At 37.3% G+C, this 27,015-nt stretch overlaps 2 protein-coding genes and 1 long non-coding RNA gene across 14 annotated transcripts in view; 2 read left to right on the forward strand and 1 right to left on the reverse strand.

Moving 5' to 3' along the window:
* Nucleotides 1-533: 533 nt before the first annotated feature.
* LOC129358532 (uncharacterized) lies at nt 534-10,096 on the forward strand. Its single transcript, XR_008605811.1, has 3 exons — nt 534-614; nt 6,220-6,321; nt 9,989-10,096. It is a non-coding gene; the product is annotated as an uncharacterized LOC129358532 (long non-coding RNA).
* Nucleotides 9,232-12,276, reverse strand: LOC129358531 (inhibin beta B chain). Its single transcript, XM_055027656.1, has 2 exons — nt 11,597-12,276; nt 9,232-10,754 (listed from the first exon to the last, which is right to left on the reverse strand). Exons 1-2 carry the CDS (start codon nt 11,964-11,966, stop codon nt 9,973-9,975), a joined length of 1,152 nt encoding a protein of 383 aa, XP_054883631.1. The 5' UTR covers nt 11,967-12,276; the 3' UTR covers nt 9,232-9,972.
* Nucleotides 12,277-16,082: 3,806 nt separating this feature from the next.
* Nucleotides 16,083-27,015, forward strand: part of LOC129356794 (R3H domain-containing protein 2) — a 46,357-nt gene continuing 35,424 nt past the window's right edge. For 9 of the 12 annotated variants that reach the window (XM_055026347.1, XM_055026391.1, XM_055026381.1 and 6 more), the window contains exons 1-2: nt 16,083-16,348; nt 16,679-16,732. The gene's annotated coding sequence lies outside the window, so the exon portion shown is untranslated. Of the gene's footprint in view, nt 16,349-16,678; nt 16,733-21,781; nt 22,158-25,679; nt 26,777-27,015 lie in introns of those variants that run through there. The other 3 variants (XM_055026352.1, XM_055026365.1, XM_055026357.1) reach the window with 3 other exon arrangements.

Below are 27,015 nucleotides of genomic sequence, written 5' to 3' on the forward strand. Positions count from 1 at the left end.
GGTAGTTCAGCACTGAGGTCCTATGCTGGCAAAGGGATATAACCTCAGGGACCACCATCAAATATGTAATACTTCATTGGGTAAGCTATATGACAATGTTTAATTTGGTACACATATGAGCAACCGACTAAAACCTTTTGCTCTTTACAAGGTGCTTTAGTCAGATCAGCATCATTCCTGGCACCTTTATTTGAGATCCCCAAATTTCTGTCATGTAACTCACACACATTACAGTAAAGATAAAGTCTCAAAGCTGTAAAAGTTGGACACGTTCATGTAGCAGTTTGGGAACAAAATGAACTTCCTTAAGCAGCATTAACTTAGTATTTTGTCTATTGCAACTGCTAAACCACAAGCATGGTATTCTTCAACCATTCCTGAATACCTCGGATTGCTTGTGAGGTCATTGCTCTATCACACATGTGCATCACTTGCTCAATTTCTTATGTGTTTGAATACTTCAGATTTCACTGTGAAAGTACTTATGGATTTTTTTCAAACTATCGTTAAAGGTTCCATCTGCTACAGATTCATATACCCTTGACATGTTGACATATCTGGTGCTCCAACAAGTTTGCATTTCAATGAAAGAGGCTGATTGCTGATACGGCAAGGTAAGTAGTTTCCACTAATGAATTTATTTGAGTTGCTGTGTCCCAAAAGTAACTTTTTGCCAATGGTTTCTGAATGTTCATAAAACTATAGTCTCAACTCCCACTGCTTGCCAAACAAAATGCGTGTGGACACTGTTTTCGCCCTGCTCTATACTCAAGCATGCTTTTTGCAAGGTACTGGTGGTACCCATGAACCTACAGTGTACCACTGTTTGAGAAAGGCATGCAAAAGTGTATTCTACATGCTGAAGATGTAAGTATGTTCCGTCTTTTTCAGAGTTCTCATAATTTGGTTTCAAACAAATTCATATGGTGTTTTTGTGTGACAGAAGATCCCAAGAGGCAATCAATCATATGAGAATATTTCCTTAAAGTACATAGACTTCTTCAACTTCAGAATTATGAGATGACATAACTGCCCTTTTCTGCTTTTGGCACAGATTTGTGTCTAGATTGCAGGCATTTAAAAGGTCATAAAAAATTTATGAGGTAGTTAAATGTAAATGTTTTGATATGTTTCAACCTGTGATTCATGCGCAGATTCTGACTTGCCCCAGTCTACGGTCTCAGAATAGGTTCTTTGTGTTTTGTGTTTCAACATATTAAATGTAGGTTGGAGAATACTGTTGTTAGTGAAGACTCTCTAAAAAGGAGTATTCAAGGCCTTTGCTTAGTCTTTGTAAGTTACAAAAAGTGTGACAGTATACCAGTACCCTCACCAAACAGCTCTAAAAGTTTTGTCAGTTCAATAGTCAAGGGATATCGTTTAGATTTCAGTCATATATGAAGAATCTCTTTAATTTAGTCTTTTATTTTACAACCTTTAACTTCTTCTATTGACCCTTTCTGTTTTAGCAGCTAGAAATCAATTTCAACCACAAAAGACCACTTATCTTACCAATCACTTAATCACAGAGCTCTGCCACTTCAGGAAATCATCTTAAAATGAGAATTTATTTTATCTATACCAAAAATGCATGAAAAAACACTTTAGGCACAAGTATCCACAAAGATGTTTTGCACAGTATTCTAGGTGAACTCCTAGGAACGCTATAATATTAGTACCTGAAGATTGTTGAGTATTTGTTGTTGCTCTGATTAGAGTGGCTAGTGGTCTCTAGATCCTTTGAGTCTTCCCAGAGTCTATTAGTTACAGTTATACACCATTTGTGCTAAAGTGCTAGTTATCATTAACATTTCCACTGCCATCAGCTTTCACTTATTCATCCTCAGAGGAAACCAGTATAGTGCCCTCTACTGTCCAAATAGTGAACAACTATAAGAAAAAAATTCACTATAATTTGTATCTTCAAGTGTTGTGGAACACCATAGAAGAATGCATGGCTTAAGCATGTGCAGTACATCAGGCTATACTAGTTTCTGCTATGATGGACTCAGTTCTCTGGATACACCTCTTATTTCTAATTATGAAATGTCATGACAAATATCAGCAAAATCTAGGTCCTCTGATGCTAAGTGTTATTTTGTTGCCTCAATCTGACAGCATTTTTGAATTACAATATTAGGATGCAATGACAGAGTAAATAATATAATTAGGGTAAAGTAAGCGTTAGTTTAATTGGATTATTCTCAATAGTAAATCTCAGGGTGATTCTCAGTCTTCTGACCTTAGAAATGCCACCATGTGGTAAAACTGGATCTTGTAGTTAATTTCATAATTAATAATTAACTATTTTAGTAATCCCTATATTGGTACGATACAGCCATATGCAAATGTCATTCAATTAAAAAAAGCAATAATTTTGTATTTCACAGTCATTTACAAACTTATCTTGAATCATTTGTAACACTTTAGGTCAATTATTAAAGCCAAATAAAAAAACACATTTTAAAATATATGTATTTGAAGTGAATTTAACACTTATTTTTTTAAAATGATGCAATTTATCACAAATTTATTAACTCTTGATTTGCTGTCATAACCTAATGTTGCAATATAAGTATTTTTTTATTATTATTTCTGGTACATTTCTGTGCTCACTTTGTTCCTCGACCTATTTTTAATTTGAACAAACACACTCAAAAGAATTGTTGGACTCAGATGAGAACTTTTAGGTTAGAAAATACGTTACGGGTAAAACTTTGCCTCGATTCTCGTTGAAGGATATTGTTCTGGAACAAGGTACTCCTGATGTAACTCAGAGAGATAAAGCAAGTAACTGGGACTGTCGTAATGGGATCATCCTGTGGATTTAAGAGTTATTTGCAGGGCTGTGTATGTTAAAACTGGAACACAGTAAACAGCGCAGTTCCAGATTCTTTAAAATGACATTGAAAGTGTCTCTTAAAGGTCCACTGCATTCCCCTATTTTACCTTTCAGAGCTGATGAAATGCAACCATGCACAGTAGAAGATAGTCTCTGACTTTTCTATTGTATTCTGGGATGTCAGTTGAAGAAAGTTAGAGAACAACTCTTTATTTATAATAAAAATTGGCATCCATACAGGAAATCTTTCAAATTAAATATGGAATATTATTAACATCCAGTTCTCTCAATTACCCGAGTGGCATTATGCAGTGAAAAAAAAAAAACATTTTCTTGCACCAGGTATTTAATTTAACAAGATTTAACATAAAATCATATTGTTAATCCTAGTGAAATTGACTTTCTAACCATTTGTATGAATTGCTGTTATCTAATTGGATCCTAGAATGTGAATCATACATTTAGGAACTTCATGACTTGTTACATGGAAGGATCATGAAGTTGTTGTTGTACGCAGTAATCTTCTCACTAAGCCTTACATCGTTATTTACTGTTTACCTGAGGAATCAGTGGAGAGAGTGGGAACAGTTTGGTTTCACGTCTCGTCCCGCCGTGACACCTTGAGCAGTGACTCTGGCTGACACCTTTGACCTTCACTAAAGGATTTGTAGGATTGTGAGTGGAGTGAAGGCTTTAGGGTTTTAGTGGCACATGGCAAAACAGTGGGTCTGTGGGTCAGTGTGTCAATATATCAGTGAGTCAGTAGGCTTTTCATTTTCTCAAACTAGGTCAGCTATTTACTTTCGTTAAATGAGGCTAATGCTGGAACTTCCTGGTGTCACACTGCTCACCTGCTCACGTCGACATCTAACTCCCCTCATGATCATGTTCTAACACCATCACACGTGCACTCACACCTTCGGCCTTCACCCATAGTCCTCACCAAAGAAAATCAAAAAGCATTTATTCTCCGAGTTGTTAGATAGAAAGGCAAAATGTATTTTTGTACGTTGCCAGTCACATTCGAAACAGATGCAAAATGATGCTTTTATATCTGTTTCAACAAATCCAGCCATGCTGAGCCGCAGAGAAAACGTGATGTCACAGATTACTTCCAGGAATCAAATTGCAAAAAGTGCACCACTCAAATGTAACTGAGGAGACCAAACTTAATTGAACCATTTTTAAATTTTCCACATTTTTCTCACAATTTATGTTTTTATTTAAGCCAATGTGAACCTATCCAGTTAAGATTACCAAAGCTACATATTTTTACTTACTTTGCATACATTTTCTTAATATATTTCAGAATTATTTGTTAAGCTTTATGACATGAGTAACCTTACACAATGTTCTCTCCATTAGTTGCCCTGTAGTGTAACTGACTCAGGTTTGTTGACCACCCTGCTTGCACACACCTTTTCAGCTCTGCTCATTCCTCCTTTGAGTCATTGCATTACCGATTTTGTTGTCATTAAGCCAAACTGCAACCACTGTGCTCTGAATCTTTGCAAGCAAGCTTTTACTTTCTGGTAAATGTTTTTAAATGGTCTTTCAATAATGCTGTTTCCTCACGATGCCTGTAACTTTGTAAACTGTACCAGTCCTTCCTGTAATGTAACACCCCCACAACATGACGCTGCTTGCTATTATTCTACTTCATGGTTGGGATGATGTTCTTAGACTTTGAAGCTTTCTTCTGTTTTTTTAAAAATGTTGCTAAACATAGTGTTTATATCCCTCTGGGAAGTTTAATTTGGCTTTTCATGTCACTTTTGGAATAATGATTTCTTCCTCTATATGGAATTTCAGCTTTACCAAATAACCTTTGACAATTCTGGCCCCACCAGGCATTAGCAAATACCTGTTGGAACTTTGCCTCTGCTGAGCTTATATCATAAAATATTTTGTAGTCCATTACACTGACAGACATTTGTAAATGCTTACTGGAGGACTGTTAATGTGATGACATGCTGAAGGTAGCATGTAATTGAAAAGGAACTTCTTAAAAAGACAGAGTCTCAATTTCAAGATGTTAAGTTGTGAAGTCAAATTTCTTTTAAGTCATGTTTTATATATTCTGTATTTTTATAACAACTGAAAGTGACAGTTATTTTATTGTGCTATAAAATGACACTTTGTGACTGGAAAACATAATACTGCTCCTTTAAATATTTTTGTTCTGTTTTAGAAACAGGTTTCTAAAATAATTTCCTTGAAACCCAGAAGTTACTTTCTGGCTGGAAATGACACAAGTATCATCCAAAAGGCCATGAGACAAGGTGCAATGGCTTTTTGAAAAACAAAACAATCTGAAATGTTCTTTATGCTAACAAATAGTGTCATCCTGAAGACAGTTCAGGCCCTTCTCTTTAATCGTTGAAGACATCTTATTTTTTTCACTTGTTCACTTTTTCTTCTCTCAACTATAGACAAGCTTGTTGCATGTCTGCACAGGTCTTTCCATATTTCTTTTTAAATATCATCGCTCTCTTTTAGAAACCATGTGCTCTTATAACTTTATTTCATTAAAGTTATAAGAGACATAAACCAAAGAACCTCCAATATAACTGACAGAAGGTGGTTCACTCAAGAAGCTGAAGAGAGATGTTTAGGTGCACTGCAGATTTTTAGGTGTAAAACATGTGAATCTTAATTAAAATAAATGTGCATGGTTAGTTGTCATACGGCAAAGAACTATTTAAAAAACTCCCTTCTGGGCACTGGATGTGGGGCAGTGTTATTGAACTTTTGTTCCTCAGACAGCAGAATTGGTTACCCAATAATTAGAAGGTCAGTAGTTTGATCAATTGCTCAATCTGTCCACATGTTCAAGTGTTCTTGTTTAAGATATCGAAACTGGAAAATGACTTTGTTTTAATGTGATTGTTATCCCTATAAATTTTCTAAGAACCATAAGGGGTGTAGAAAAAATATCATTCACTTCAAAATGTTATGTATTGGTTATTTCTTATGGCACTTCAAACCAAAGCAATAGGTTGTGCCACTCCAAACTATTTTCTGAAGGAACAGGTGTGATTGTTTGCCATTCTTAGAAAATCACCTGTAATGACTCATATTTTGCTATTGGCAACAAAACAAAATTCTCCGACATAGCTCACTCTAAAGGTTGGTCCTACGGCTGCTCAAACAAGTAAACAAGCAACGTAGAGTGATTTTAAGAGTCAGTTTTCTGGCTCTTTAGGAATTATTCTTTAACTAATAGCTAATTGAATTTTGATTTTTGCACCTGATTGATAAATACTGAAATACAACTAATCATGCACATGTTCAAAACCTTCATGCAAAGGACACATTTCTGAGAACTGTTCTTTTCTCATTAACTGTTCTTTTCTCTGTTTCTTGGTAATGCACAGGTTCCCTGTGAAGTGACTCCCTTTGGTTCAACTGCAAGGTGCTGTCTCATCAGACTTGATCAGGAGTTATTCACCAATCACATCTAGCAAGTTCCTTCTGATGTATGTCACAAATAATCACATTCACAAACTTAAAAATATTTATAGTTCATAGTTTTTACCAAGTTAGAAAATAAATGCAAACTTGATGAAAAATGTTACATTATCTTTCTATTTTTATTTCAAATTAAATGTAAAAAAAATTGGAAAAATCTGTATCTGTAAAGCCATTGTGAATTGATTCCTGTAGAATTACCTTTTTCTGTATTGTTGCTGCAAGTCCTTTGGGATATGGTTCCATCTGTGTTGCATCTCAAGACAGACATGAATCTTCCTTAATCCTCTCAAACTACTTAATGATCAGGGAAATTGGATTTGGGGCACCTGTGAACATTTTCTCATTTTCTAAATATTCTCCACATTTAAATCTTAGCGAATTTCATTGTGAACTTAAATCCATTTTAACAAGCTCTTCTTTCACTGCTCGAAAAAATGTGTGTTGCTGATGATAACACTCAAAACCTATGGCTAGTTAAAGAAATGTAACTCAGGTACGTGACCAAAGTTGTGCCACATAATAGTTGAGTTATTAATGATGAGGATTAGGCGTTTGTTTGCGATCGAATATGGATAAACAGCATCTTTGCTCTGAAAAACTTCTTTTTTGTGCCAGAGTGCCTCAGATGGCGATTATAGTCCATTTTGGATGATGTAACATGACTGTGCTGTTGGCCGCAAAGATAGAGTTGAGAAATTTTTTTCTGGGAAAGAACAATATCTTATGACCCAATAATTTTCAGAAAAGTAAATTGTTGTGGTTGTCAGCATTTTGCAAAATTCAACAAATTCAAATCTAAACATAAAACATGTTTATATCAGTGCAAGTGCAATTTTTCTTCCAATGTCCAATATGTTTGGAGCATTAGCTATTTTAACATAGTAACAGTATGTTATTATCTCCTTGTGTAAATGATTATTTATTTATTCCGATAGTAGTGCCTCAGATTTAAATTGTAATCAGTCCATAACATAAATGCGTGATATGAAAGTGATTGCATGCCAAGGGAATGGGACGACTGTTTACTCATCAAACACAGACGGTCCATAAAGCCACTTCTACTGTTTGTATGAGCAAACATGCTCTTTGCCCTAGAAACTGCATCAGTATGATCATAAGACACGTGCATCATTGTGGAACTAAAACAAGCAAGACTGATGATTGTAATGAATTAGTTTATTTTCTTAATATAGATGCAATGACATGAGCATTGCTTTCTGTGAATATTTAAGTAAGAATGAGATTCATTTTCTCTGGGTTCAGCTCTTGACCCTTTAGAGTTAATGACATGAATTAAACGGACACAATTAAAAACACGATTTATTGGTTTATAATATATTTTATTGAAAAATGCTTTAAAATTAAATAAATTCAACATCATTTCAGTTTAAAAGTCTAATATAAATCATCAGTGTTATACAAAATATAGAATCATAGAAAAATAAAGAAAATGATTATATATTTAAATAGACACAGAATGGCTTCTGTCATCAGCAAGTATTTACAACATAATATATTTGAACACAGCAAAGGTAATGAAAGTAAGCAGATGGATTTCTGTAGGACTGATTACACTTTAGATCATGCTCACTTTAGCTGTAAGTACAGTAAAAAAAAAAAAGCCCGCCTCTAGCAAAGTTTGCACTGAAACTACAGGAAGGGTGATAAAGTGCTTGTATTAGTGGTGCTGCAGTGGCACTAACATGTCACAATAATCCCTGGGACAGGAGAAACTGGAAGATATAAAAAGGGTAAACTACTAAAAAAAAAATAAAAAAAATAAAAAATAAAAATGTACATCCCATAAATAGAAAATAATATGATCATGTTCAGCCAAGAAAAGCTTTGTCACCATGATTTGAACCAACAGAGAAATAGTTGCCACAAGGTCCTGATTTAAGGTTACTGACATGTTCAGCAACTGAGAAACACCTTTTTATGAATTATGTAAAGCTGTATTGTAAGCAATTTTATGTTTTTTTTTTACCTCTAACTTACCCAAAAACTTAAAATTACAAAATAAGGCAAGCAATGAATGAACAATAAATGAACATGTGTGTTCAGATACCATAACAAACAATTTTACCACCAGCATGCTTTAAATTAAACTATTCCCATTGAGGTTGTTATATTTTTTAACAGCATATACTTCCAAATATGGTACTCTGGTTCAATAACCCAAAAATAATGACAATCTCAAAAGAGGGTATTGTAGAGTCAATAAAACATTCTAGCAAGCAGAGACAGCTTTATCATCTATTACTGGAAATATACTAAATTTACATCACCTCTGAAAACTTTAGACTTTGAAAGCTATAATTGCCAACGTGCATCAGCACATGCTCATTGACCCACCTCCCTCGCAGACCTTCACATTGCGAGGCCCTGAGGCAATAACTAAATGTTTGTTCATGCTGAGAGATGACCTTGGGTTCATAAACTGTCAAAGCCACCTAGCTCATTAGAAACTTGTGTAAAGAATACAGTGAATATGTTGTTCAAATGTATGTTATGGCTGGCTGCCCACAGTCAGGACCCAGGCAGATTTTTCCTGCTCTAACCTCTACATCTTTGTATGTATCTCGGCATCTATGCATACAAATGTAAAGCATATTTTGATTTCGTCTTTTCAACGGTGGGAGTTCACATTTCATAAATCTAAAGAGAGATTCTTGAAATTGTCTTAAATGTGTTCAAAATTCCTGCAAGACTTCAGTATGCATTTAGAAAAAAATTAACAAATTTTGCCATCAGTGCTTGAATATAAAGAACACAACCAAATAGTTAGCTGTCTCTTCACAGCCTAAGAGGATGAAAGGACTTGAAGAAAGAAGCAATAAAATAAAGATTTCTAAAGGAATATTGTATCTTAACTAGTCTGCCTACAAGCCAGACCTGAAAAGCAGTAAAAAAAAAAAAAAAAACATCAAGCACATAAACAAAAAACAACTAAATAAGAAAAAATAAAAATCAAATGACGCTAAGATAAAAATAAAAATTGTATTATATGTCCCTGCCACAATTTTTGGGAAATGATATTGTGGATTTGCTTGTTTCTTCTTTACTGCAGACAAGATAAAAAAAGACAATTTACTGAGTCTTTTAAATAAAACAAAAGTAACAAAAAACTTTTGAATCAATCTGGCATATTTGTATACTATCCAAGTAAATGGTGGAACATTTTTTATCTGGATTTTTACTTAGGAAATTAAAAAATTCTGATTATTAATATAATTAGTTTTTTGCGAGACAGATTTGTTTTCCCAATCATTGTCCCTGCAGTACTATTTATTGCTCTATCTAGCTAACCTAAAAAAAAATTTCAAATTCTGCAAATATATATGTATTTTTTTATTTGTATTAAAAAACATACAAAAAAACTGTTTACTGTAAACCCTTTGACAAAGCATTTTGTTTCTTAAAATCTCTAAAACAATTACAAATAATACCATAATTTATACACAGGGATTCAGTTTTAAAAAATACACAAAAATGTTACAATATAGGCATTCAGTGTCTTTGGTTATATTTATCATGTTCTATTTTATCCACATGTGAAAATCTCCTACTACTGTAAGGAGTCCAAAGCAAACAGCCCTCTTTAATTTTTCAGTCTTTAATATATGCGTATTTCAGATTGCCTCTAATGCAATTGTTTATGTGCATCCGCAGGACTCAACTATCATGTCAGGGACGTCTGTTTTGACGATGCTGTGCTGAGAGTTGAAGTAGACCATGGACAGAGGCCGGCGCTCAGTGGGGATGCAGCATGAAGCTGTGGCTGTGTTGATGCCATTGACTTTAAGCTGGCTGAAGACCGTAGCATGGAAAGAGGATGCTATGCCCGGGGAGCCGGCTAGATGCTGGGGGCACTGACCCATGCAGTAGTTCATGTGGTAGCCTTCAGGTGCAATGATCCACTCATCCCACTGGATATCCTTAAACTTGATGTAGAAGTCTCTCTTGCAGCACACTGTCACTTCATCTCCACAGCGCAGTGATCGCTTTCTGATTAAGTGCTTGGAGTGGTCATCACGCAGACGCACCTGTGCCACCATGAAGGGCTGGTTTGCTTTGTCAGTTGAGCCATTAAAGGAGCAAAGGTTCCTTTCACCCTCTTCGCAGCTGACCTCAAGTCGGAGTCGCCGCTGACCTCCGTCCAAAAAGGTCTGCAGCGTGTGGGTGATGGGGAAGGTATGCCAGTTGCTCTCCTTAACCTCCAGCATCTTTTCTATCACCAGGGTGCGATTAGAGCCTGAAGTCTCTTCATCTGCCGAGAAGAAGACCCGGGCAAGAAGGCGGGAGCTCCGGTGAGGATCTTCAGAAGATTTGGCATAAATCCACAGAGAGGAGTGAAGGACCTGGATGCTCTTGCCCCGTTCCTGCAGAAACTGAAAGGTAAGGCTAAGGCTGGCCTTGTCACCGCTGTCTGAATCATCTATGAAACAATGACAATTTAAAAACAAACACAAACTGTTAATATTTTGAACATTTGAAGAGGTTGTCACCTTAAAGCCAAAATGGAATGTGCTGAAATGATTACAAGATAGAGCTATTAAGTCCACTTTCTCTACATGAAGGTCAGGCTTGTTTTTTTTTTAACCTTTACCTTTTATTTTTGTAATAGTTTAATCTGGCATGAAGAAATGATTCTACTGGAGCTCTTTAGCTCTTAGATTGTCTTACATTGATCCACTTTCAAGCACTTGGCTTTTGGTGCATCTGCATTTTCTTCAAAAACTTTGATGTAGCATTCAATATACACATTTTAATCCCAATGATTCCTATATGTTTAAAGGGTTATGTAGTTTATTAAGTTATTTCTTCAGCTTTCCAGACTTGCTTGGCCATCAAGCATCCTAGTTATTAGTAAGTCGGGTGCCTTTAAAATGAGCCTTTTCTTTTAAAATATTTCCACATGCCTTTATAACCGCACAGGCTTCGACCTATTTTAATGTTTCAAATCCAAAAACCACTACGAAATCTTCAGGAGCATTGAAGGGGGCGTGGTGTTTATCTAAAATCAAAATTCATCTCAATGGGCATTTTGCGCAGGAATAATCTAACTTCCCTGTATATGAATATGTATATTCGGACATAATGGGATTTCAGTCATTTCTCAGAGGAGTATAAGAATTCAAAATAATAAAATAATAATCATAGAACACCGACCCATGCACTATTTTATGCACGAACGTTTGCAAAAGGTGCGCTCATGCAAAGTGTTTAAAAGTCATGGCAGAAAAGATTTACAATATGAAAAATAAAAGAAAAACTTACTTATATCTGCAAAGCTCACTATTTCATAGCCTTGATCTTTGGTAGGTAAACTGTTTTCTAGTTCAAGGGTACCATCCTGTCTGACGCGCCCCGAGTGCAGTTTGCGCAGCGCAGTTAGAAGCGCCACTTTAGGCACCGTCTGAGTGATGTTCGGTCTCTCTTTCAGGTGGAGCTTTTCCAAAAGTTGCTGTTTGGCGATCTCTATCATGATCTTCTCCTCTGCATCTTTCTCCATTGCCGGTAAGCCACAGGACGCGCAGGCTGGGGAGCCGCTGACCCGGAGCCCCTTCAGCAGCAAAGTTGCCAACAGCAGCAGTGAAATAAGTGAAACAGACGGCGTCATCCTCCAGCATAAAGAAAAGTTCTGCATTTTTTTGTCGTTGGAGTAAGTTTACTAATAAAAGAAAAATCTTCTAAAATCTTTCCACTGAGTGCTTCTTTCCACCCAGTGTTGTCAGAGGTTCTTGCTGGCAGCTGTGACAGTCAGGACAGAAGCTGGAAAGCAGACTGGCGTCTCACCCTCCTGATGCTGCAGATATGTAGGGTAATCCACCAAAACTGGTGACACGTTGGAGAGACGCACCAATGAGCGCATCAGGGCACCGGGGAAATTACGCATCAGAGTGTCCTCTCCCACAACACGGACAATCACACACGCACGCGCTCACACGTTGGCAGTCGATTACTTTTTCTCAACTTTGTGACAGCCTGATCTCATTTTATGGCACCATAATAAATGCGTAAAGTTACGCATTTATCAGATCCTTCTTCGTGGACAAGGATCTGATCTTATTTCTGTGCCACGTTGCGCTCTTTGGCGCGACCGCAACATCTGAAGCGTTCAAAGTTGCAAATCTTTGCCCTTTAACCTAATTTACGAATGGTACCCGAGAAGCACAATCAGCGTAGTTCAACATGTGAGAAAGGGCTGGGCTCTGTGAAAGAGGGGGCGGCATTTAAAAAACAGGTTCCGTCATGTTGTGTTCACGGTCACAGGACAAGGAAGCCGTGCAGCAAAGAGGGCGCCTTACTCGTGTCTCTGCTGTGTGACGAAGTGGAAAAAAGCACAGCAGAACAATAACTCCGTCAAGCTGCTACAAGTTCTCTCAACCTGGGTTCTGGTGATGTCTGCCAAACAGTAACCAACAACTTTGGAAAAATGTTTAGATCAAATAATGTGCTACACGTGATTTTCAGTATGTTAGTAGCACAATTTCTCCGTTACATAAGCCAAAAAATACTTGCAAACAGTTATTCATAAAGTAGGCCAATGTGTAATGCTCAAATATGATGTGGCAGTTGCGTCCTTTGATACTTGAACCCATTTCGTTGTGCAAAGCTAGTAATATTATATACACAAGAAAGAGGTACAACTTTGACTGTTTCCAAATAAATTCTAAGATGGCTTTAAATTTCCATTTAATGTTTTCACCTCAAGGCGAAACAGTGAATTTTGGGGGGAAATTATTCTCAAGTCTCTGACACATGATTAGGCGACTTGCCTGCCGACATGTGGGCAATAGGAAGTACTACAACTAAATCCACTGGTTGTCCAAAGTGTAATAAAAGATTGAAAATGATGAAAAGTTTAAATAATAAAAACCATGTTCTGAAACATAGTTATGTTACAAATTGGTCAAATTATAAGTTTACTTTAAATTCTCATCTGTCAGGGTTATGAATAATTTTTAATTTAAGAGTTGTTTCCTAGGGGGTGTTTTAATATATATTTTAATTCTTGCAACAAATTCCCAATTGAGGTAGGTCTGGACTTTATTTATAACACAGATTAAATTATTTCACAATCTCTTTTTTTCAAATGATTAGGGTATTTTTTTTTTACAGGTTGAAATTATGGAACACCAAAAATTAAATAAAACCATAGAAAATTGGGTGAATATGTGTGTTCAACTAATATTTGTCAATTGAACAAGATTGGTGAGTGAAAAAATGAAGTGGAACTTCTTCCACTTCATCACAATTCCAAATCTGATCAAAATTTGACAGAGTTGGATGTTCCAACAGAGTGATGACCCCAAAACATGTCAAAACTGGTTTTACATATAATAACAAAAGGTGACATTGAGCTGCTGGAATGGTGCTAACCTCAAAACTATTGTAAATGCAATGAGTATTCTTAAGAGCTGCTCCACCCATACCATAAAACCTGATCTACCCTTGGATCTACCATTCATACCAAGAAAGAACCTGCCAGAATTATGAAAGAAGTATGATGCTTGACACAAAAAATGTTTTTCTTAGACGTGTCAAGCAACATTTCCACAAGAATAGGTGAGGCTATCTGTTATTAAATATTGACACACACTTTATAAAAGGGATGACTTTTTTTCTCTTTGCCTGAGATTATACCAGATTTTTTGTTTTAGGTCAGAGGATTACCAAATGTTTATACAATATACTGTAGAATAAATACAAGTAGCCGTTATTTCTGTTGTGATGCTAATGAAAACTCAACATCTGAAATTAGTATATTACATCAGACAAACAAAAATCAGACAAATGTGCCTCATTGGAATCAGTATTCTAATGTATTGAATATGACTAAACATCTCCATAGAATTTCTTAGAATAGCCTTTGAAATTTGACCTTTTGATCTGGGTCACACATTTGCCTTCACAGTCCTCTCATTGATTGCTCATACACACCTTTTCAACTCTGTTCACAACTTTTCAATGGAACTGAGATCAGGGCTTTGAAATCCCTCTCCCATACCTGAGTCAATGTCAATTTGAAAGAAGTTTCTTGTTTGTTTACTGGTTGATATGGTGGGCTAAAATGCACTTTCTTGCATTGGAAAATTGCACACACACACACACACACACACACACACACACACACACACACACACACACACACACCCACACACACACACACACACACACACACACACACACACACACACACACACACACAAAAAAACATCTCTCCTTGGTGTTTTCTCTGTTTTATTTTTTATGTTGTCAAAACTTGCATCCTATTCAGGTGTTTTAAGAATATATTCTGCCATTTAAAGCATATTGTCACTGCCCTAAAAAATAATGACTTAGGTCATTATGTTACTCTTAAGTTCGTCTTAAAATTAAAAAAAAATGTTGAGCATCTTTTTCTTTTATGTTGGCACTGCACTTATTGATAAAATAATATTTAAACATACAAGTGTTAACCTGAAAAAGTTATGACAGGGCTGAATGACAGGCTTTGACTTTGACACAAAGGTATCGAAGGGAGTAACTCTTCATATCACCCTGGAACCCAGAAAACAGCAGAACCTGACAGTTGCACCAAACCCTCAATACCACCTATTACCCAATCAGAGGTGGGAGTCATGCACAGGAAAACTACTCAACCACCCAAGTACTGTTTGATCTTTAATTATTCAGGGATGTAGCAAATAGAAATAATTTTGGTAATCATAACTGGCCTAAAACTGAAAAGGCTAAGTATGAGAACTGGTCCAGAAGAATTGGTCCTGGCTCCTGGTGTGGCCCCTGAAGAGATAATAGCCCACAAAGTAAATTTTTTTTATGATCATATGAGCTGGCAGATAAACTGTGACTAATTGGTCCCTTTAACTTATTATTATTATTATCAATCTATCCATTTTCTGAGCACCCTTCTCCCTAACGGGTCGGGAGGTGCTGGTGCCTATCTCCAGCTGCGCACACCCTGGACAGGTCACCAGTCTGTCACAGGGCAACACAGAGAGACAAACAGGACAAACAACCATGCACACACACGCTCACACCTAGGGAGAATTTGGGAAGGCCAATTAACCTGACAGTCATGTTTTTGGACTGTGGGAGGAAGCCGGAGAGAACCCACGCATGCACAGGAAGAACACGCAAACTCCGTGCAGAAAAACCCCGGGCCGGGAATCGAACCCAGGACCACTGTGCAGCCCTATTATTATTATTATTATTATTATTATTATTATTATTATTATTATTATTATTATTATTATTATTATTATTATTATTATTTTACGTTCACTGTCTTATTTTAGCAACGAAATAAAAAAAATATGGTGTTGCACTCTTAGCAGGATGAAGTTTTAATCTGACAGATCAGGGGTTTGCCATTTGTTCAGGAGTCACAAATGGCTCCTTAGATCACTTAATATACTAATTAAGTGATAAAAATTTGCATTATTTTTGTTTGTTTGTTTTGTTCTTTTGTGTTTCTTGTGAAGAAAAAACAAACAAAAACAAAGCAAAAACACTGACCCTCTTGGTCATTTGCACCACAACTGCCACTGGATTCAACTGAAGGTCCTTGTCTGAATGACAACTACCTACCAACGACTAAAAGGGCACTCTTTGGTCGTAGGTAGTAGTTGTTTTCAGGTTTTTTGCCTTGTATTTAAGATCGATAACGCTTTAACAACTTTCTCCGTACACTGAACGTCTCAGAGTGAGCGACGGAAAGGTACGTCACTGACGTCAACAGTCAGTGAGGGGGGTGGGGGGCAAAAACTGACGCCGACGCTCAAGCCGGAGCTGAGAAGAGGGGGACTAGTGTTTTGTTTATTTTTTCTTTAATTTATATAGTTTTATTCTTTAGTGTTGTGTTTGTGTTTTGCAGTATTCCATTGACAGTATTGACTGCCCTGCTTTTAAGCGCTTGCTTTCCTGCCGTTAACTTTCGTGGCGCTGTCCCCTCACGCGGCGCTATTTTGACAGTCGGGTCGCAGTGATCCAACTCAGGCTAGCAGCAACATCACATTAGCAGCGGTAAGTCATTCTGGGAGCTAGCAAACCTAATCCCCCTATTTAAGGACACAACAGTACTTGGATTGCTTTATAACAAGATTTACATCGCTGTAGACATGTACTGTCTTGCCTGATAGACGTTGTTAGCTTAAACAGTAGGATTTATGAGCCATGGATACTTAGCGTACATTGAAAAGAAAAGGCTAGCTAGCCTGGCTAATATTAGCTTGGTAGCTAATTATACTCTTTGGAGGAAGCAGGCTAGAACGAGAAGCTAGCTATTGTTAGCGGCTAATATTTTCAGTCAACTGCACAGCCACGACTGACCATACAGCCTTATATCCTTCACAGTGACAACTTTAAGGATTTTCCACACGGGAGTCTAAACACACGGCCACCAAAGCGGTAAGCTGAACCACGAAGATGACTTGAGATAATCTATAATTGATGATCTACTATATTTAGTCCCATTTGTAATGTAACATGAAACACCATCTTTAAAGTCCGCGTACTCAATGGCAGGCACGAGATGGCTAAGATAGCTCACAATCTTCGTGGTGTGAGAAAGATGTTGCTGGAACTCCGCGGTTCTGTGAATAAAATTGAAATTAAAGCATTTATAGTTGCGGATGGGTCCAAATGTTAAAATTAGAATACATTTAGAGAGACGTTTAAAGCACGCAGTGCAGTCAATGGTATCATGTGCTGCAGATACTATATATATACACACATAATTTTCAGTGAATACAGGAATGATGCCTGTTATGTGTAGTTCTGCTATAAAATATGAAGTTAAAAGAACAGAACAAAGTTTTCAATTGGCTGATTGTCAGTGTTTGTTTAGAATATGCTAATCTTCCTTGATTGAATGGATGGAATTTTTTTCTGATACTTTTGATTTAACGTTAAAGGGGCTGTATTATGCATTTTCCAAGTTCATAGTGTCATTTTGTAGCATAATCAAGGAACTGTTACCTTCAGATTTTATAAAATGGTGTACATGTCAAACATAAAAGAAATTTGACTTCACACTTTGACACCTTGAAATTAGGCTTGTATCTCTTTACAAAGCTCATACTCTTCTGCCTTCAGCTCTTCATCAAAGTGCCTTTTTTTCATGTTGTTTCAACTGCTCTTTGGAACGTTGGAATGAGAGGTGGTTTGCACAATAAGCTCGGCAGATGCACAGTTTTACCAGGTGTTTGCTAACTGCTGCTACCACTAGTCTGGTAGAGCAGAGTGGGGAAGGTGTGAAATGGGTGGGGCTTTGTTTTGTGAGGCAGAAGCTGGACTGGAGACAGCAGCTCTAAGGTGGAGTTTTGTGAGATTAAGTTTCTAGGCACCCCCTAATGGCTGCCATGGGAAATTCAAGAATTTCTAAAACATATATGAATGAGTCAAAGCAACAATCCAAGTATGTTTTTGATGAGGGATTAATATTATAATATAAAGCTCAAAAAGTCAGTTTTATATAAATTAGTCTTTTAAATTGCAATTTTAAATCCCTTTAAAAGTACTCTCTATGCAGAAGCAACACCATCATGCCAACAATACATTCTTGAAAATGAAAATAATTGGATTTCATTGGAATTTACTTGAGTATCTCTTCATACTCGAGCTATATAGGTGGTTGTTGTGCTCTCCATAAGCTGGGTTTTCACTGTGCAGTTATTGACCGTCCCAGCCTAAAATATTTTATTGTGAAGGAACTATTTAAAAAAATCTCAGGTTGTAAGCTTGTTCTTGTGGGTGATGGTCGAGGTGTGCCAACTGATCGGCCACTGATCATGATCGTGAAAAGTGTATGATCGGTGATCGCCGATCACTGTCTCTTGTTGCTGATCACATTTATCTCACTTTCTAGCCTGTGCAGCATATCTCCTCTTTCCTTTAGACTGTGCAAGCGCGCAGCAACAAATATGGTCATGTGAAACTATTACGCTCAGAGTGAATGGGGACGTTTGCGTGTTGTGGCAAAAAATTACCTCGGGGTGAAGCACGTCAAAATGCATCAAAACAACAAATCTAATATGGCATTAAAAAAAACAAGCGCTTGACGGAATTTGGATAAATCGAGGCTCAGATCAGGAAAAAAAAGGACATCTGGAGTGGGCAGATAACAGGTAAAGCAGCGCACAACTATCAACAATCACCTGGCTTAGCATCACAGTCAAAAAGCTAAACAAATAACCTGAAAAATAAGTCTTCAGGCTGGCAATGGAAGAAGCATGCAACTTAACAGAAAAAAAATGTTTAGATGTGTATTAATATATGTCTGTTATGTCTGAATTAGGTGAATTTATTGCCAGACAATTTTTACATTTTGCCAGATAACATAGTATCATTTATACCTAAAGTGAAAAATTAACAGCCATTCCAGGTGATCAGCAGAGATCGGTGATCGGCAGAGATTGGCTTCATGGATGATCGGTATCGGAACCTGCAGCAAAAAGCCTGATCGGAGCATCCCTAGTTAGTGGTTGTTCACTGTGCCAGGTGCATCTCAGCTCTCTCTCAACTAAAAAAAAAAAAATTAATGAAAGGTGTCAAATATTTTTCTGGAAAAATTGAGCAGTGTGACTGGCACTGTGACTGTCTGATTCGTGTCCTCTTCTGCCCAGCCATGTCTCTGTTCTCACCTCCTCTCCCTCTTTTCAGCATCTGACTAACAATAGGTCCATTAACTGCTGTAACTCAGCAGCAATTTGTGCAATCTGGTGTCTTCCATCTTACAATGTGACACAGGTTACCATTAAGATTTTATAATGTCCTGCTGGCACACTGTGACACGTTCAAGTCTTACAATTTTGGAATTCGCACAGTGTGTTTCAGACTTTAATTAAAGGTGGAAGCTGACAGGAGAATTTGAACAACAGGACTATTTCAGTGGGAAATGACATTTTCAACTTAGTTTATTAATATACACTGCTGTAGATTCTCAGTCATTTATAACTATTTACAATGTGCTAATTTGCAACAAACATTGCCTCAAGGAATTTTACAAGCAGACAAAACAAGGCAATCCAAACGTGTAGACAGACTTAAAGTCAGTCATATGCATTTCAAATTGATCATAGTTATCAAATAAAGTTGGAACATTTAGTTTAACTTTTCAGTTGTATAAAAAGTTTTCTAAGGAAATCTGGTTGATTGTATTGACTCACAGACTTGCAGCTTTCAGTCCTCCTATAAATAGCAGCAGTGGACAGTTACTTGCATTATGTCATTGATTTTGCAGCAGTCCCTCACTCTGAGCGCGAATGTGGTGACAGCAAAAAGGAAAAGTCCTTTTTTAACAGGAAGAAACCTCAAGCAAAATCTGGCTTGGTGTGAGTGGCCATCTGCCACAACTTACTGGTAGTTTAAGAAGACAAAGCAGATGTGTAAATAAAAACAAAAAACAGAGATACACCGATCCAGGATTTGCTTTTATGTTTTATGTCCTCATTCAGGAAAGAAACACTTCTAAATGGATAAGAGTTCAGGTCCAGAGGATAAGACAGAGCACAAAGTTGCTCACAAGAAAGACTCAGCCATTGGCTGTCTTTCTTTTGAGGAACAGATTTTCCTCAAAATTACTACTTGATTAATTAAAATCCTATCAAGTCCTACTTGTTGAAGATATACATTTTTTTATACTTATTTTGAGGTATCAAATCACTATGGGTTTTTTGTAAGGTTTTATAAAGTCTAGCATTCAATCATTTTAATTTTAGATCTTGTAAATAGGGGTGCATCGATTGCATTGTTCTGGCCTATTGCCAATTAACAAATTGCGTGCTTTCATTAATTTAGTTATTGAATATTGTGTCATCAATATTAAACAATGGAACGATGTAGACTGTCACAAATCAAATAATTTTTCCTTGTAACTAAGGGTGCTGTTGCAGGTTTATGGCTGTCATTGTCTTTGTATTTACTTTGTGAATTCAATAGGCAAGTTGGTGTGGCTGTTAATATTTTTTGCTTAATTTGGAAAAACCTTCTGTTAAACTGAAAATTTTCCATTTGGAGTTTGAAAGACATTTATTTCTTGACAGATCAGTTTTCGCGATATCAAGTTTAGCTTTACATAGTATTTATGTCCTTTAAAGTTTACTGTCCCGTTGAAGACTAATTTCTCTATCCGCAAGATGAATTTACAGTTTGTAAAACACATTTTGTTGAAAAATGGTCATTACTCTTTGTGTCTTGGCTATAGCCCTACTTTTTGACAGTGAAGCTGAAAATAGCAAGATTGCTGTGATAATTAGATGGGATCACAGCACAGGCTTTCAGAGCTGTGATTCAACCATCTGTTCTGGGAAAGCGACATGTGCATTTGTAAAGAAAAAACAAAACAAAACATTATTTGCATTCTGAAATGATTTTTAAAAATTGTCAATCAAGAATAGCCAGCAGAGCCACATTTGGTGATAAAATTGCCATGAAAATCTGTTCTCTTTAGTTTAATGGGTTATTATAGTTTTCAGTGGTCAAAGTCTCTAACAACAAAAGCAATTTTCCATAGAAACTGGGCTTCACTGAGAACTAGTTTTTTGTTTTGTTTGAGTTGTTAAAGTGCTGACTCTAGTCTAGATAAGCTATAGTAAGCTAGTGCTACTATAGCACCAACTGTTATTGTCCACAGCAAAGAGCAGTTGACATCATAGTTTTTGATTGAGCCCAAACAGACTTTTTGTGCCACCTAATTAAAATCCAATGCAGTGGAGCAAGATGTAATATGAATATTGGCCTGCCTAGTACTTTGCCTTGCATTAAGTTACTTTTTCATTATTTAATAGTACTTGCAACATCACTTTTTATGCAATTCATGAACTAAACAGTTCACATATTTACAGGATAAAAAAGGATGCAGGTGGAAGATACAGGTGGAAAGATTTGCTTAAAAATTTATCAGTGGAAATGTTCAGTGATAAACCAACATGGCTCTGCTGTGCGGAAGACATCAGGCAGGAGCTGTTATCAAATTAAAGTAGGACTGGTATCAGTTTCTGGTTTTACAAAAAAATGCTTGTTGTGGTTGATGTCTCGATGACAATTTATGCTATGTACCAAAACATACCCTTCCTGAGGTGTTGGTGTAAGGGACAAATCATTGAGAAAAAATAATCTATAGTGAGATCTGCTCGAGGTGAGTCATTGAATCCACAATCTACTGTTGCTAAGGCCACCAGTGTGAGAGAGAAAAATAATCTGCTTCTCTGACAACATAGTTTTCCCCTTTTGTACCCTGCAGCCTGTGAATCTTTATGTGGTCCCTGTTTCTGCATTGCATTACCATTTGAAAACTGATTTAAACTATTTTGTTTTGTGAAGGTGCTTTTTTTTAAAAGACCAAGCCTTATCATTTTTGATTTCTTATCAAATACTCTTAACAGCCAGAGTTGTCATTGCAAAAGCATGATTTGAGTATTTTATAGAATCCTATTATGAAAACACTGGACTGTTATGTTCAATGCAATCAGTTTGTCAGCAAGGTTTCCATATCAGCTTCTATCTCTGAATCTGTCTATAGAGCAGCATAAGTAGAAGAGTGTCTTTTTCTAGAGAGATTTGAAGAGCTATTTATAGATCTCAGCCAAAGCACCAAGCGTGGTGCTGTTGCTGCTGCTTCTCCTCTTCTCTTTACCACTCCTGAGTCTGTTCATCTCCCTCTCCATCTTTATTTGCTCCCCTTTCTTTCATGTTCTTGTTACTCCTTTTGGATTTCCGTTTTCAGCGTTTTTGTTTTTCAGTTTGCTTTTCATGCCCATCTTTTGCTTCAGTTACATACATTATTGATCTGAGCAGAAGAGAATTGACAGCATCAAGTCTGGCCTGAGACCTGGTATGTGTCATTTATGTGTCAGTGATCTAATAGTTGAGGGTTCTCACAGAACACATAAAGGGAAAACAGGGTGCATGGTCATAACATTTCAGGTTTTGCTTGGTGTTTATGTATGCCTTTCTTATAGGTTTTCTATTGCAGCAGGCTTTACTTGCCTACTAATAAGCTCATCATGGCAAAATATATTATTGTCAATGAATTTTTAATTTATTTTTTTGTTTCTCGTTGGCTTTAGAACAGCAGTACGATGCATGTCAAAATTGAAGGTTAAACCTCACCAGTCTGTTGTTCCTTCGGCTGGATAACTCCTTTTTCTCTTTGCTACTTTCCATCTCTAGCAGTTCTGTAAAAAGAAGCAACCAGGTTGTTCAAGTGCAGTCGCAGCTGGACTTGTTTTTAGGCATTAGATGGCATTAGTGCATGGCATCCCCTTTATCCCAGTCATGTGGTCACCCTAAGACAAATTTGTCCAGGGTCATGCTAGGATTACAAAGTCATCAATTGGTTTTTTGTCTTAAAATAAATAAATATATATATATAAAATTCCCCTTTCACCCACCGCGGGTGGTTCTTATCCTCTGAGCTCGGGTCCTCTACCAGAGGCCTGGGAGCTTGAGGGTTCTGCGCAGTATCTTGGCTGTGCCAAGGACTGCACATTTCTGGACTGAGATGTCTGATGTTGTTCCTGGGATCTGTTGTAGCCACTGCTCCAGTTTGGGGGTTACTGCCCCCAGGGCCCCGATGACCACAGGCACCACTGTGATCTTCACCTTCCACGGCCTCCTCCAAGAGGAGGCCCTGGTATTTCTCCAGTTTCTCGTGCTCCTTTTTCCTGATGTTGTAGTCACTTGGTATTGCTACATCTACCACAACGACTTTCCTCTGTTGTTTATCCACTACGACAATGTCTGGTTGGTTCGCCATTACCATTCTGTCTGTCTGGATCTGGAAGTCCCACAGGATCTTAGCTCTGGCGTTCTCCACCACCTTTGGGGGTATTTCCCACTTTGATCTCGGGGTTTCCAGTCCATATTCTGCACAGATGTTTCTGTAGACTATGCCTGCCACTTGGTTATGTCGTTCCATGTACGCTTTCCCTGCCAGTATCTTGCACCCTGCTGTTATGTGCTGGACTGTCTCAGGGGCCTCCTTGCACAACCTACACCTTGGGTCTTGTCTGGTGTGGTAGATCTGGGCCTCTATTGCTCTGGTGTTTAGTGCCTGTTCCTGGGCGGCCAGGATGAGGGCCTCTGTGCTGTCCTTGAGTCCAGCTTTTTCCAGCCATTGGTATTTACTGATATCAGCCACTTGGGTTATTTGCTGGTGGTACATCCCATGTAGGGGCTTGTCCTCCCATGATGGTATCTCTGGCACCTCAACCTCCGTTCCCTGTTGTCTGAGACATTCACTGAGCACATTGTCTGTTGAGGCTTTGTCCCTGATGTATCTATGGATCTTAGATGTTTTGTCCTGGACAGTGGTTCTCACACTCACTAGTCCTCTGCCTCCTTCCTTGCGGCTCGTGTACAGTCTCCGGGTGCTGGATTTGGGGTGGAACCCTCCATGCATGGTTAGTAGTTTTCGAGTCTTACTATCTGTGGCTTTTATCTCCTCCTTTGACCAGCTAATTATTCCAGCAGGGTATCTGATTACTGGCAAGGCATAGCTGTTTATCGCACGGATTTTGTTCCTGCCATTGAGCTGGCTTCTCAGGACTTACCTTATTCGTTGGAGTTATTTAGCTGTGGCTCCCTTCCTTGTGACCTCATTGAGGTTGCCATTTGCTTGTGATATACCTAGGTACTTATAACTGTCCTCTATGTCTGCTATTGTTCCTTCTGGGAGTGATCAGCCGACCACACTTCTTTAGTCCGAATGGCATCCCAATGTCCGTGCTGTAGATCCTGGTGGTGTGGATCACTGAGTCGAGATATATATATATATATATATATATATATATATATATATAAAAGGTTTGCAAGTTTTAAGGGGAGCAGCTATTAATTTTCTCGACTTGTATATGTTTTGCACGATTCTTAAATTGTGAGTGTGTTGAGGTGACAGCACTCATCACAGTCACCAGTGCTGCTAATGCTGCCCTGTTGTATCTAAATAAAATATATGATGCAAGGGTAGAAAAGCTACCCTTTTGATAAGAACAAAAAAGAGAATGTAAATTAAAATCTTCATCTTTATATTGATGGACAACCTGGAAGATAAATGAAAGGGTTTCACTCTGTGCTTTAGGTGCCAAACTAACAAGAGAAACATTTAGAGCATGTAAAGGTGATTTCTTTCTAAATGAACTGCAGTTTATTGGCATTGTTAAATATTGTTTGGCCTTAAAGCCAAACTTTAAAGCTTACATAGCCAAAAAACAATATGTTGCTTCAGTACCTCGGCTTACTATTTATTAATACAACTCTAAGCTGTCACTAAATGATGTTGATTGCATGTTGTAAGGACAACATGCCATTAATGCATTGATAGTTATCATTGCAAAAACTATATTGGTTGCAATTAATACACATTTTCTCTACTCTAATATTGTTTCTCATTACCATAATGTGCCCACCACTTTGTATGGTTTTATAAATTATTACTTTCTCTAAAATCTGTAACAAATGTGGACATTAAGGGCAGTGAAAATCCACTCAACTGGCTAGATGTATTTTTTTTTGCATGCTGGAGATGAATGCATGTTGCTTGAAATACAGTGTCCTACCAAATATTGCATCCAGTCAGTCCTTTGACTGATTGGATGCAATCAGCAGACATTGATGCTGTGATGACAGTTGTGATTCTATACAGTGTGAAGCTGTAAAGTTGTCTACACTCAACAAAAGGTGACTGCAGTCGTTTTGTCTTTGACACTTTTGTCTTATAGTTAAATCGTTCATGAAGATTGATTAAGAGCACTATGACATGTTTCTGTAGTTGCTGTGCTAAGACTGTGGAAGAAATGCATTCAGTGAACTAAATGGCAGTAAGATGAGTTCCTTTGCTCATATTTCTCTGTCTCTTATACACGCTTAATCTGTTGTTTCATCATTAGAATTAGAAAGGCATATAATAGCCTAGATATGGGACAGAATTTTGGCTTCTTATGAGTAAAGAAATGTTTATATTACAGTAAAAGTGAAATATTCAACATAGTTCAACAGTAGATATCTAAGAAAAATGGTGACGATATAACATTTAAGATTAGGGACATTGTTCAGTTAAATGTTTTTTTTTTTTATTCATCCATGAAACATCAGATTGACATCTATAGAAAATGTTGAGTTCACATGAAGGAGAAAAGTTTTAAGTGCTGGTTTATAGTGATGAAAATTTTATGTTTTCAAAATAAATAACATAGTGTCATATAATGGAAATGCATGTTCAGAAGTGACAAACAATGCTGATAGTGCTTTATTTACTCTTGTATATTCTTAACATTGTATGTAACTTTGATTACTGTTCCTGCCATATTATCTATATCCGGTTTTTAGTTGTCAAAAACTGGCACGGTCACTATTACTCAAAGGTAATTAGAAGCTGGGCCAAAACCTTAGTAGACCACACTTATTTCAGTTGAAGCTTTAGCCTATCAGAACACAGCTCCAGAGCTTAAGTAACTGCCTTACATAAAGTTTGCTGCTAAAATAATTTTTGTCGCTGAACTTTTGATTGCCCCTGTTCTGCAGTGTCTTTCAGCTGACGTTTGCAGTTAAGTGACTGTATGGAGAACATGCAAATATGTTGTCTAGTGGGAATAAGGTTTTCCTTGCTAATGAGGTGGTTTAATTTTTTTTCTTCCTCCATCTCCTTTTCTACCCTTCTCACATCGCTCCCCAGGTATAATTTTTACTTTGCATCCATTGCAGCAGTGCTAGAGTTTCACCAGCAGCTGTCAGTACTTGAAGCTTATTCAGTTTTGCCAGACACAGGCTGCAGATGATGACAGAGCTTCCGAAAAATGGAGAGTGATGAATGGCGCCTAGTGTGTCCTCAGACTATGTGACGTATCTTTTTTTTTTTTTTTCTTTTTCCTTTTTTTTAACAGAACATAACCGAATCTTGAAAACTGCATCTATTAAATGATATTTACTGCAATTGGTCATCACAAAGAAGTGCTGTTGAATCAACTGATGTGCTAGCGGATCCAAGCAGCCCTGTTAACAGCTGGGCTTCTTGAATGCCCTGCTTCGGCCGTCATTGCAACTATATTGTTACAGAGGCAAAGAGCAAACAAGATGTGTAGGGGAGAGAATGAGAATCTGCACGAAAGGGAGGGTTTGAGGAGCAGGGAGCGGTACAAACTGTGCGCATGATAGCATAAGAGTGGTAGGCAAAGAGGGGGCTAGTTTGCGAGCAAGGTTTTCTCTTTTCCGATGTAGTGCCTGTGCCACACTCGGATAAAGAGGGGGAAGCCAGAAGAGACTTTTTTTTTCTCTCATAAAACCAATTAAAAAAGCAGAGCTGATAGTATCTCCAGCGAGGAAGGTAACACACCAGGCGTGAAGATGGAGAAAAGTACAATGAGCTGAAGATAGTGGCAGACCTGGAGTCTTTTGAATCTCTCTTCACTTGCTGCAGAAAATGGAATTCATTCATTTGTACTACTACATGCTGAGGTAAATATTTTAAAAGCTTGGTCTTGTTTGAGTGCTGAATTCACTGATTAATCTTTTCTTTTTTTTAATTATTTTACATTTTTTTTTATTGTTGTAAAGTTTGTAGTTGTGACAATCCTGCTTTAGCAGAAGATCAAAAAGGCTGTTCTCTACATGCATTGTCTGTGTAATTGTGAGCTTTATTAAATTGGTGAATGATGTAGTTTTTTTTATTATTTATCATGCATTGTCACTAATGT

Source organism: Poeciliopsis prolifica, unplaced genomic scaffold, assembly GCF_027474105.1.
Source record: "Poeciliopsis prolifica strain line A6 unplaced genomic scaffold, Auburn_PproV2 SCAFFOLD003, whole genome shotgun sequence".
NCBI classification, from domain to species: domain Eukaryota; kingdom Metazoa; phylum Chordata; class Actinopteri; order Cyprinodontiformes; family Poeciliidae; genus Poeciliopsis; species Poeciliopsis prolifica.

Bases quoted from the DNA above. Each gene is read 5' to 3' on its own strand.
- LOC129358531 (XM_055027656.1), bottom strand. From the start codon at position 11,966: ATGCAGAACTTTTCTTTATGCTGGAGGATGACGCCGTCTGTTTCACTT. The intron at 10,755-11,596 runs GTAAGTTTTTCT...ATTGTTTCATAG, and splicing joins AGTGAGCTTTGCAGATATAA to ATGATTCAGACAGCGGTGAC.